The sequence below is a fragment of the Adiantum capillus-veneris genome, chromosome 13 (assembly GCF_014529385.1).
Source record: "Adiantum capillus-veneris isolate H3 chromosome 13, ASM1452938v2, whole genome shotgun sequence".
Classification (NCBI taxonomy): Eukaryota; Viridiplantae; Streptophyta; class Polypodiopsida; order Polypodiales; family Pteridaceae; genus Adiantum; species Adiantum capillus-veneris.
Genome location: NC_140943.1, coordinates 23,729,596 through 23,741,892, shown reverse-complemented (window position 1 = coordinate 23,741,892; position 12,297 = coordinate 23,729,596). Strand labels below are relative to the sequence as shown.

Here is a 12,297-nt window from a genome sequence, read left to right as displayed (position 1 = left end):
GCCACTTAGAGGTAATGTGAGGCTAAGTTCTTTAACGTAAGGAGTAATTGGTTGTAGCGTAAAAATGTCATAGCGTATGAAAATGAAGCAGCCAGCGCGTGGAAAAAGAAAGGCCAGCGAAGAGGCACTCGAAGGGGCAATCAACGCTGAGAAGCAACGCTTGGGAGAGGTGCCTCTTGGGAAAAGGTGTGATGCGGGAGGACACCAACGAAAGGGTGCAAGGCAACCCGTATGCAACTCAGCCCGGATGTGTAGAAATTCCGCCAAAGGGTACTCACACCAAGGGGTACTCACATGAACAGGTACACCTTGTAGCTTGAAAAGGCACACACTTTCGCTCTTATCCATGCAACAGCACAAGCATCACGCGTGCTCATAGCGATGCTGCTGTCTTCGGTGGGTTGTAATATGTTTTATACGAGAACATAAGTAAATTATGTCACCTCATGTGGAGATGTGTGCGTAGGCCACCGTTCTTCAGATTCCATACAACGCCAGGAAAGGGGTAGAGTGTAGCGTCAAGGGTGAGAGGCTCACAACCGTAGGGTCCCGGGATTTTTTTTTTGCTCTGATACCACTGTGAGGATTCTAGGTACTAATCCTTTATTAAGTACTTAAAACTCATGATTAAGACTTAAGAAACTGAAACTGAACTCAAAGAAAGACTCAGAAGACTCTGTGTTTGATTGATTGAAAGTGTGATACAAGGGCTCCTTGTATAGGAGACGAACAGGGACAAATGAAAAGGTATGACACTTCGTGAATAGACACATCCTTTAGGCGAATAGACATGTCTTTAGGCGAATGGACACATCCATTCGATGAAGAGCCGCAACCATTGATCGAAGGGACATGACTAGTCGTCGAATGAGTGTGGCTTTGGCCGAAGAGGCACGTCTCTTGAGCGAAGGGTCGCGACCATCCAAGCGTAGGGGTTCTACTTCGCATGGCACTTCGCATATCTGCATCAATGAGTTAAGTATTGTAATGTAGTTAAGTCACAAACGTGACACAGGGCCCCATCGAACGAGACCCTATAAGTTGGAAGTTGTTCCAACTTATAATATGTAGATGTCTCTGGGCAGACATGCCACGTTATAATTTTGTGACAGTAGGAGTGTCTAGAATCCTAGGAGGATTAGGATCGACAATTTCATGAGCTTGTTCGCAGGGCCTGCATGTTCGGACGAGTCCATTAGATTAGGTTTTCCAGTTTAGGAACCCTCTTGCATAAATGGATTGTACAAGCGTTTTGATAGATGTTACACTACGGTGGGCATCTGGCATGACATACATGTAGTTTTAGGTTAGAGGAATCCGATGAGCCATTCCTCACGTCAATTTGATTCCCGGATCAACAAATGTGCGACAGTTTCACCTGAAACTTAGCCCTTGTCAAAACTTATAAATTAAATAATTTAATGATTTAATTTGTTGGGTTGGTGAACAGTTTGCCCTACCTTACCTAAGGAGTTTATAACTAGCAGATTGGGCCTATAAAGGGAGCATCAAGCCTAGCATTTACATGCATTGCAGCAATTGGCAGATCAGCCCAGCGACAGCAGTTTTCAGCCCAGCGCCATCTTCATCTACAGATCAGCCCCTAGTGTTTTCAGTTTTCAGCCCTTCCCTCGCCGGATCGGCTCGGGTCTGCTGTTGCTAGCCGTCCCCGTTGCGGTCCGGTATTTTGGCTGCCATCGAGCCTCTCCTCGGCCATTCCCTCGCCGGCATCGAGTGCCTCCATTGCTGTCCATCATTGGCATCATCGAGATCTGCGTTTTCAGCTCTTCATTCCTCACATCTGGAGTGCAATTCAGCCCCAGATCTACCCCTTGGTGGCCATGCGCAATCCCACATGGAGAAGGATCCAAAGGTGCATATTGAGGAACCTTTGGTTGTAGTCTTCCATGGTTTGTGGCAAGCATTTTCATGTAGTTGTACACACAGCTTGAGAGCTTAATAAAAAGTACTGCAAATGGTGCCTACATTAGGGGCCAGTGCATCTGGTCTCCGTCCGACTGCGTCTCTTCTAAGTGTTCAGTTCTATTTCAAGCTCAAGTATTCTGTTTTCAGTTCAGTTTGTGGTGGTGGCGTTGTCTTACCACCTTGTTAGGTGACTTTCTGGTTACACTAGGCCCGATGATTAACAAAAACATCGAGCCAAACAGTATATGGGAAGTAATTATAGCTTTTTATAATTGTCGTTTTTGAGGTTTTCTCTTCCTGATAGTGAGAACTTGTATTGATTTGAGAAGGCATGCTGTTCAGGGTTTTAACAAGTATAACTTTATTGCTTGTTTTTCCCAGTGAATTGGCACCCTTTGGAACCAGAATGGCATCTTCTCAAATTGGTAAGTACTTGTTTGAACTCACAATGCTTCTTAAGGAGGGTAAAATTTTATCTTCCTTAGTGTAGTTTTAAAAGTTGCCTCAGGTCTCAAGCAATTGAAATTGCTGACCATTTTTGCAGTAAGAAACAGAATGAAGAGTGTAAAAAGTATTCAGAAGATTACCAAGGCCATGAAGATGGTTGCAGCATCTAAGCTTAGAGGAGTCCAAACCAAGACAGAAAATTCCAGAGGGTTTTGGCAGCCTTTTGTAGCTTTAATGGGTGATCATCCTGGTATAGTGAGTGATGTTTAATATCTTGTTTGAGCTTGTTGTACCATGTTAATGTCGAGTCCATCTCACATGCATTTACTATGTTTTCATTGGGAGCCATGAACAGACATAGATACCAAAAAGAACATAGTGCTTACCATTTCAAGCGACAGGGGGCTTTGTGGTGGCATCAACTCAACGGTCGTGAAACTAAGCAAAGGAATATTCAAACTGCTTGGTTGGACAATCCTTCTTTCCTCATTTTGGTTTTCTCATGTTTTTGGCTCAGACTACAGTTTTGTCCTGTCTATTTTAGGATTCTTCTAGGTTGTTTCACCTTCAGCAGGTGTAAATCTGAATGAACTACTTTTTGAAACTGGTGTATTCAGAGTCTGAGGAACCGACCAAGTACATTGTCATAGGCGAGAAGGGAAAGGTACAGTTGCAGCGTGATTCCAAGAAGAGCATTCAAATGACAATCCAAGATATTCAGAAGACACCCATTAGCTTCACGCAGGAAAGGGCTATTTCATCTATTTCTGCGAAAAATTAAAGCTATATTTTGTTTTTAAATAATTGATCTTGGTTTGTGCACTGCAGATGTCAATGATTGCTGATGAGATTTTGAAGAATGTTGAATTTGAGGCAATCAGAATGGTTTATAATAAATTTGCTTCCGTTGTTTCTTTCATACCGGCTGTCGCAACGATTATGGCTCCTGAGGTGTGAAATCAAAAGCTTGCATGTCACAAATCTTTCCGGGTTCTGCATTTTGTGATCATTATAATCTGTTCACCAGCTCATAGCAAAGGAGTCAGAGGCAGGTGGCAAGCTTGCTCAGCTAGAGTCTTATGAAATAGAAGGTGGCGATTCCAAAGCGGAGGTTCTTCAAAATCTGAGTGAATTCCAGTTTGCAGCGGTATATATACTTTCTGATCCCATACAATTTGGCATTGCTTGTTTCATTTGAGTGAATATGTAAGATGCAGGCTTCCTTGTAGAAAAGCATGAGAGTGAGGCCAAAGCTCAAAAATCAAGGCTTGTTTGGTTACTAAACCAAAATATTGTCCGTCTTTTCGCTTAATCTGTTATGGATGTCTTTGAAGCTGGATTAGAAGGATGGCATGGTGTTGAGCTTGTTAGGCAAGGAATGACAAGCTAAGATTATAATCTGAATCATTTCTGTAATGGAAGTGCTGTTTGAGGAGAAGCTAATGACGAGATTTAGTGCATCAAGATATCCATGAGCGCGGCTTGGATGTGATAGCTAATTAAGTCATGATGCTCATGGTTCATGTCTAAGATCTGACGGGGATAGTGATGTGAATGTGATTATGATTGTTCGATGACTTGTGTCTTTGTGCTAGTGCTTGGCTTGATTGGTCAAATGCATGTATGTATAGAGGTAGCGTCTACTGAGTATTTTATTGTCCACTATCTGTTTTACAGGTGTAATGGAGTGTAGTTACTCTTCTTTGAAAGAGGTGGGGGGGGGGGGGTTATGTCACAAAGTGATGACGTGGCTACAGAGACCCGAAGAGGAAAGAAAGAGCGAGTCGGCTATGCATAGAAATTTCAGAAAATGTGCCGCGATTCACGGGTGATGATTTGACAGTCCGTATGTATGCTGCTGATGTGGCAATCCGTATGATGATGACATCGGTTCCAGATAAGGCAATTAGTAGCTACTGGTCTTGGTGATGCAAGCTTTTGTACCAGTTGCTTTTGGGCCTAGTGCCTATCAGTGCACTGGGATCACTTCTAATAGACCAGTGCATGGGTGCATAGCTGCATAGTGACTCCCTGGCAGTTGTTCTCCTTGACTCATCAATGTAAAAAGAAGTACCGAAAGGGGCGTTGGACTTTGGGGCCGGTACACCTGGAAGTAAAACTCTGCAACTTCGTGTCTTGGCAACAGATTGTTCAAGTGAATCTATTATCATTTCTTTTCGTGTTTCTGTTGTGGATTTATTGCATCGCTAGTGGCTTGCCGATTACACATGTTCCAAGACTGGTCCAACACATTAAATGTGGCTCTGAGTGTATTCTTGTCCAGTGAATTAATTAACTATGTCTGTGATATATGCATTGCATAGATTTCATCTATGAATTGCATTGAATGTTTGGAAGTATGTCTTTCGTATATTTTACTCGAGAACTTTAGCGCATTTGAGTTCCGTTTGCATGAGATAATCTCATGACCGTAAGTAAATGTGGGTGCTGATCTCCCGATCCACTGTGGGTGATCCACTGTGGGGTGATGTTAAACACCATTACCTTGGTTTTACCAAGGTTGACAGACAAACCATTGTCGTGGGCAAACCTATGTAAAGCATCCAGGTGACACTGCATCCCCACTGGGGAGTCGGAGATCAACACAATATCACCAGCATCTAACAGTAGTGGAATTCATATCCCTGTCAACTATGCTCCTCTATCACCATCTCTCTCAATGTAGTCAGAAACCTCATCCACATACATACCGAATGGTGTAGGAGATAGCGGGCAGCCCTGCTTCACCCCGATAGTGGAGTGAACCAAAGTAGATAACCCTTCTAGAGTGCATACATGCTCCACTACTGACCTGTATAGTGCCATGATCCCCCAAATCAACTTTGTGGGTACTCCTATCTCGTGCAATCTGTGCATCAATCTAACTCTGGGCATTGTGTCAAATGCTTTGCGAAATCCACAAAGCTACAATAGATTCGTCTCCCATGTGATATGCCCTCCTCAATAATGGCTCTGAGTGTCTGAATGTGGTTAAGGGTAGAAATATCCCTCCTGAAATCTGCGTGCCTTGTTGCTCGTATACCCTCCCTCTCTGCCCATCTACTCAACTGCTGCTCGAGAATGGATGCGTACAACTGTGCCAGTGTGTGTGTCCAATCATGATAGTGTGATAATTCCCAAGTTCCATAGGGTCTCCTAACTTGAAGATAGGTACAATAGTAGACAAACTCCAAGTATCAGGTAGGTCCTTACACATGGCACGGTTGAACATCACTGCTAGAAGCTCTGCAAGCAGATCTTTGGCATGTATAAAATGCTCTGCCACTAAGCCATAGTGATCATATGCTCTCCCGGTCCTCATCCTATCAATGATCTTCTTCACCATGTAACATATGTGTGTGGGCATGGTTCTGGAGGGTCGCAAAGAGGTGGCTGCCCAGGAACTGTGTGTTGGGGGTAAATGCCTAGAGGTCACTCCCGATCTCCTCCGAACCATTTCTAGCGTGTAGCTTTGCTCGAGAGCTTCACAGATATATTTTGTAGTATATTTTTAACCCACTGTTTTAGGCTTGTACAGGCATTATACTTCATTTACTGGCCTTTGGGCCACTTAAATTAATTTTAAAGGTTTCACATTGTCCAACTGGCGAAATGACACATTTTAATAAAAGAGTCCCAAAAACCTCATCATTTGAGTTTTTGGACTTCTAAAACTTACGTAGCCTCTTCTTTGCAACTAGCACTACGTCTTTCTGCCTCTCTGCACTCCACCTACGTGCACACACTTCGCTGCCTAAACTCAGCCGACCTGGGTTCGCGAACCTCCTCTTTCAAGTGGTTTGAGAGCCTCGTGCAAATTCCTCGCAAGGAGTTCGTTGCGAACAGCTGAGTATTTCAGCCCTATACCCTTGAGAAGCTCTCTCTCCCATTTTAGGAAGTTTTCATCACGGGAAGTTTCTTCGATAAGGAGATTGTGAAGAGCAAGTGTTTTTTGGACAAACTTTGGCATTTATAGGTCAATTTCAGTAGTGAAATTGGGCGTTTTGATGCACATAGCTGCCCCATGTATTAATTTGCGGTTTGCGCCTTGAAATTGTGAAAAATCCTCAAATTTTTGGGGGAGAAATTTGAAAATTCAGCGTGCTATAATTTTTTGCAAATTTTTTTAGAAATTAATAAAATTTTGAAAAATTTTCAGAATTTTACGAAATTCAAATGGGGAGCTTCTAGAAGTGTTGTATTACCTGCATGACAAACACTGGCTGATCCATGCATAAACGTTGGCTGACCTGTAGGGAAAACGACAGCCTGCCAGCATGTACAAAAACGCTAGCCTGCCCCCTGGGGTGCCCAAGGAAGGGTGCCCCTGAGTCGGGCTTATCTGCACTACTAGGAAGTGATCCCCTTGCCTGACTATATAGCTCTCCCAAGAAGCTGCCCGACCCAAAGATCCCATCCCCACGACCTTGGCAAGAGGGGAAAACTGGAAGAATAAATAGGAGAGGGCACCTAATGCATGGGAAAATAGGGTGAGCTTGAGATAAACTATCCCAGGCCTCCAGGAGCCTATGTGGCCATGGAACAGAGCCAAAATCCGAGCTAAACATGGCTAGATATGACCCGACATGAGTGAAAAACCTCACACTGGCCGGACACAAACAACCACAAAACAGCCCTCACTCCCTAATCTGCTCCTGGGAGATACCGGAGCTACCACCGGACAGGAATATGAACTCTTAACACTTTTGTCCTTGTACATGGACAATCTGGAAGTGAAATTGTGACAAGATGTTAGCCCACCGCAATTGCTTTTCCGAAAGCTGCTTCTGCGACAAGAAGTAGCGTAAACTTTGATGATCAATAAAGACCGTAAAATCGGCTCCGAGTAGGTAATGTCGCCACTGAGTAAGAGCATGGATAACCGCCAAAAGCTCTTTCTCATAAACCTGTGCTGTCAATGCCGGCCTTGAAAACAATCGGCTCTCATAGGCAATGACATGGCCTTCTTGCATTAAGACCGCACCCAGGCTACGACCACAAGCATCACAATATACTTCAAATGACTTTTGCAAATCCGACAAAGTCAAAACTGGTCACGTAGTCAATTTCTCGTTCAAAGTTTGAAAGGTAGTCACCTCTGTGGGTCCCCACGAGGAAGGGACTCCTTTCTGTGTCAGAATATGCAAAGGGGAAGTGACATGTGTAAACTTTCTAATGAACCGCCAGTAGTAAGAATATAAGCCCAAGAAGCTTCTAACTTCATGAACATTCTTCAAATCGGGCCAATCATGTATAGTGTCACCGGGTCCATCTGTACTCTTGCTGCTGAGACGATGTGTCCTAAAAAGTGTATCTCCGGTAAGAAAAATTCACTCTTCTTGGCATTGATTACTAACTTGTGATCTCGCAATGCCTGAAAGACCTGTTGCAGATGGTGTCTATGTTCTGCCTCATCCTTGGAGAAGACTATAATGTCATCAGAGAAAGTGGCAACAAAAGATGTGTACTCTCTGGAAATCCTATCCATCATTCGGTTGAAAGTTGTTGGAGCATTGGTAAGGCCAAAAGGCATCACCAAAAATTCATATAAATCGAAGCTCGTATGAAAAGCTGTCTTGTAGACATCTCCTGGCGTGAGGTTCGAATTTGATGATATCGGCTTTTCAAATCGATTCTGTTGAAACAAGAGGATCCTTGTAATCTGTCAAGAATATCATCGATCCTCGGAATAAAAAATTTGTTCTTGATGGTGATTTTATTGAGAGCTCTATAATCAATGCACATCCTCCAAGATCCGTCTTCTTTAAAACCAACAACACCGGAGAGCAGCAGGGTGAAGTACCCGGCTGGATAAGACCCTTTTCCAAGATGTCTTTTGATTGGTTCATAATCTCTTCATTCTGGGCTCGGCTCACACGATAAGGTGGCCGGTTCGGTGGAGTGCTTCCAAGTATTAGATCAATAGTATGATCCTTAGGACGAGATGGTGGCAACTCGCCTGGCAGGCCCTCAGAAAAGCAATCGACATGAGTGTGGAGAAAATCTTGGCGTTCTTTATTAAGTTCAGACATATTCGTCCTGTGTTCATCATTTAACTCTTTCAAATAGATCTAGTAAACAAACAGGCTGGATTTCATTAATTTGGAAACGGCCGAAGCCGATACAATAGGGAGAGACTCGTCCTTTAGTTTCACATCAAGTATCATTTTTTGGCCCTTTTCATTTGTCAATGTCGCTTTCTTCGCCCGATAATCGACCACGGCGTTGTTCTTATGGTACCAAGGGACTCCAAGGAGGACATCACAACCTTCCAAGGGCATTATGTAAAAGTCCTCGTGCCCCAAATACCCCTGACAATGCAACCAAAGTTTGCCAATGACGTGTAATGGCTATGTCTTGTCCGGGTGCCACTAGAACTATCTCTGCTTGTGGTCCCATCCGATCGGGTGTAATCTCGAGCCGTGCCGCCAATTCAGGTGAAATGAAGTTGGCCTTGGCTCCTCCATCAAAGAAAATCAGGGCTTCTTGATCTTTCACTTTGCCCCAACCTCGGCAAAGTTCTGTACTTTCATCAATCGTGCTTGGGTCAGCACCCATGCAATCGGGAACCGGTCCTGCTTTCATCTTGCCTTTTCTGCCACGTTCTTGAGCTGCTCTCGAACTCTTTGGCCTGTTGTTATGTCTCGCTCATAGGAGAGGGGATCTAGCCCAGATGTCGTCGGGATGTGTGTCCAGTGTTCGGGTGGACGTAGTGTGAACCCAGCCAGTGTGGCCGGCCATTATTATAAAAGGGAGGCCAAGGCCTCATTTGCAGTTATCGACCCCCACTGGCAGAGTGGTAGTGGTTAGCCCGCGAGGCTAGGAGTGCGCGAGGTCACCTCGAGGAGGTGAGGCCGGGTGGTATGGGACGCTCGGTCTTACAAGTGCATGCCTACGTCCTTGGATGCTGGCCCCAGCACGGGGGAGCTGTCGGATGTGGCTATGGTGGGTGGTTTGTCTGATGCATGTCTGTAGGCAGTCCGTGTAGCCGGGAGATCTATTCTCTTTGTCCGTTTCATGGTATCAGAGCCGGCTTGGCTGCACGAAGGACTGTGTGCACACCTATGGGCTGGTTAGAGTTGGATAATCATTGTTTCATGCAAGTTTTGATGAAATAACTGTTTAACTGATTATTTTCTTCTCATGAGCATGTTTGTAGGTAAAATTTAATGTGCTTCTTGCTGATTTTTGATAAAATTCAGCAATTCAGCAGGTGGAAGTGCTGAAAATCAGAGGATATCTATAAATTTTACTGGTCCTTGATGAAAATCAGTGTATTTCTCATTAACTTGCTGATTTTAGATTAAATTCAGCGTATTGTACTTTTCGAAATCTCTCTTTATAATGCCCTCTGCGCGAAGCACACATAGAGAGAGAGAGAGAGAGAGAGAGAGAGAGAGAGAGGTACCTCTCTCGGAGAGAGCATGGGGGCACAAGCCTTGAGGGAGTCCTTGCTGAGCGTGGAATAGTAGCAGAGAGAAAAATCGCAGGCTTTGTGCTGATGTGGAGGCTGCTTCCAACGTGGGCGCTCCCTTCGCGTGTTAGCCACAGGCGGGCATGAGCCTTGACGACCCCTCTTAATCTCCATGCGTCATGAGTTGCACCTGAAGGCCTTCGATTTCTTTTTTTGCTGGCAACTTTGCGTTGGATTTTTTTTTAATGCTGGTGGGATGATTTTTTTTAGTTTATTAAGTGGTCCTTTTGTTTTTAAAGTGGCCAGGACACTTAAGTTTTTTTTTAACGAGTATGAAACGTGTAGTTATTAAAAACTCACTTACAGAGACTGTAAAAACATACAGAGAACTCATTTTCAAGCCCTCTGCTCCTCTCCCTACGCTCCTCTCTCCCATCTACTCGCGCTCCCGCCACCACCTACTCGCCTTCGGATGCTCACGCCGACGCGTAGAGCTCCTCGAGTTCAACTTTTCGCGACCGAAAAGTGCAGAAAAAGCCCCAGTTTTGCGTGAAACCTTTAGTTTTTCACGGATTTCGCCATGGATTTCTCCAGCTCGGATGTGCAGCGTCACGATGCGCCAGGTAAAGTTCAAATTCCGTTCACGCATGCTCTATACACATGGATTATGAGTACTTTCCAGAGCTTCGGCTAGCGTGTTACCACTCTGGAAAACGCGAACGCTCAGACGAATATTTGCTTGGTCTCTCTCTAAGGGGTCGTGCAAGGGCTTAGTTCTCGACTTACTGCTCTGGAAAATATGGCTCAATCGACGACTACGCGTATTTCTGAGGATGAAACCCATCTCCAGCAATTGCGGACGCAGATTGCTGCTTTTGGGCGTTCACAGGGTGGTCCAACTGCCACAGTTCCATATAAAACTACAAATTTCTCAGGAGAGGAGAAAGAATGTACGGAATTGGTTGTAAATAACTGGCTGCATCAGTGGACCACATATTTTGACCTTCATGGGAGCATGATGAACGGAGGATTCAGACGATTCCTCTCTATCTGCGCAGTAAGGCACTTACCTGGTGGCGCGACATGACAGAGAAGCTTACGTGGGCCGACTTCTGTGTGAAATTCAAGAGGGATTTCTCCAAAATGGATCCTTTGAAAGCTTATGCCAAACTACAGAGTCTTTCGATGAAAGCTCTATCTTTTGATAAGTATACAACGACTTTCAAAGAGGCGCTCACCTTTTGAAATGTGGATTCTACGCACGTTGTACACATGTACCTGTTGGGATTGCATGAGGATTACCGTTGGGCCTTAATCAAGGACAAAGCCCCGACTGACGTCGAGGATGCAGTGGCAAAGTCCATGACGTTCTATTTGATAAATGGAGCGAATTATGAGAAGAAAAGAACTGTAGTCCATCAATCCGGTGAGGGCGCTTCGAGGAAGGAACCACGATTCCAGCAAAAGTCCAAATCACCGCCGAGATTTTCTTAGGAAAAGAAGAAAGCCAAGAATGCTTCAGTTGCTGATGCAGTGAAGAAGGGGGCTTGCTTTGGATGTGGCCAGACAGGTCACCAAATCAAGGATTGTCCCAAGAAGAAGACAACACAGAAACCGCAAGGTTGTTCTTCGGTTTAGATTCACGAGATCTCAGGTACTGTGATGTCATTGAAGTTGAAATTTATCATCTAGCGCGCAGTTCATGCACAAATTGTACTTATAGCACCAGAGTGTTTGATAAGCACGATCTTCTCTGTTTCCCCAGGAAGATCAATGGTCACGACGTGACTGTACTCCTTGATATTGTAAGCTCACACAATTTTGTGGATGCAAAATTGGTGCAGAAACTGAGCTTGCCGATGCGGGACAGTGACCATGAGTATCGCGTGAAAATGGCTCGTGGCGAGGACATGGATGTATCTAATCGGATGGTTCTAGATTTGTCGCTCGAGCTAGCTGATTACAAAGAGAACCTGGATTTCCACATCATGCGCCTGGACAAAGCATATGTTATTTTAGGAATTTCATGGTTTTATGATAAACAAAACTCATTGTATATAGACTATGTACATCACTCTCTTGTTTTGTTAAGCAGGAGATGCCTCATGTATTTGTGTTGCTTTGTAATCAGAATTCTGTAAATAATGGTTTTGCAATACCATTGTTACTGCTTTGGAAATGTATAAAGATACGAAGTCTTCTGATGTTGACTTTTATCAATGTGTACCATCTGTTTGGTTTGATTCATTAGTGCTTGGTACTTCTGTCACTGAATTTCGTAAAAATGTTTCATGTTCTTCTATTGAACTTGGGGTTTTCTATGAATCCAACCTTATCCGAGAAATCATGACTGATTTCAAGAATGTTTTTCGTGATGATCTACCTCTTGGCTTGCCGCCTTCGAGAGGAGTAGATCATGGCATTGAGTTGGTGGTTGGTAGTCAGCCCTTCTCAAAGCAACCATATCGGTTTAGTAAAACCGAGGAGGACGAGATTCAGCGGTAGCTGAA

At 44.3% G+C, this 12,297-nt stretch overlaps 1 protein-coding gene across 1 annotated transcript in view; it reads left to right on the top strand.

Annotated features, from left to right (window-relative positions):
• Positions 1-12,297, top strand: part of ATP3 (gamma subunit of Mt ATP synthase) — a 47,111-nt gene that overhangs the window by 9,860 nt on the left and 24,954 nt on the right. The window contains exons 2-7 of the mRNA XM_086526512.1: positions 2,308-2,351; positions 2,471-2,623; positions 2,729-2,839; positions 2,991-3,118; positions 3,202-3,324; positions 3,401-3,520. Coding sequence (XP_086382638.1) covers positions 2,308-2,351; positions 2,471-2,623; positions 2,729-2,839; positions 2,991-3,118; positions 3,202-3,324; positions 3,401-3,520 — 679 coding nt within the window. The remainder of the gene's footprint in view (positions 1-2,307; positions 2,352-2,470; positions 2,624-2,728; positions 2,840-2,990; positions 3,119-3,201; positions 3,325-3,400; positions 3,521-12,297) is intronic.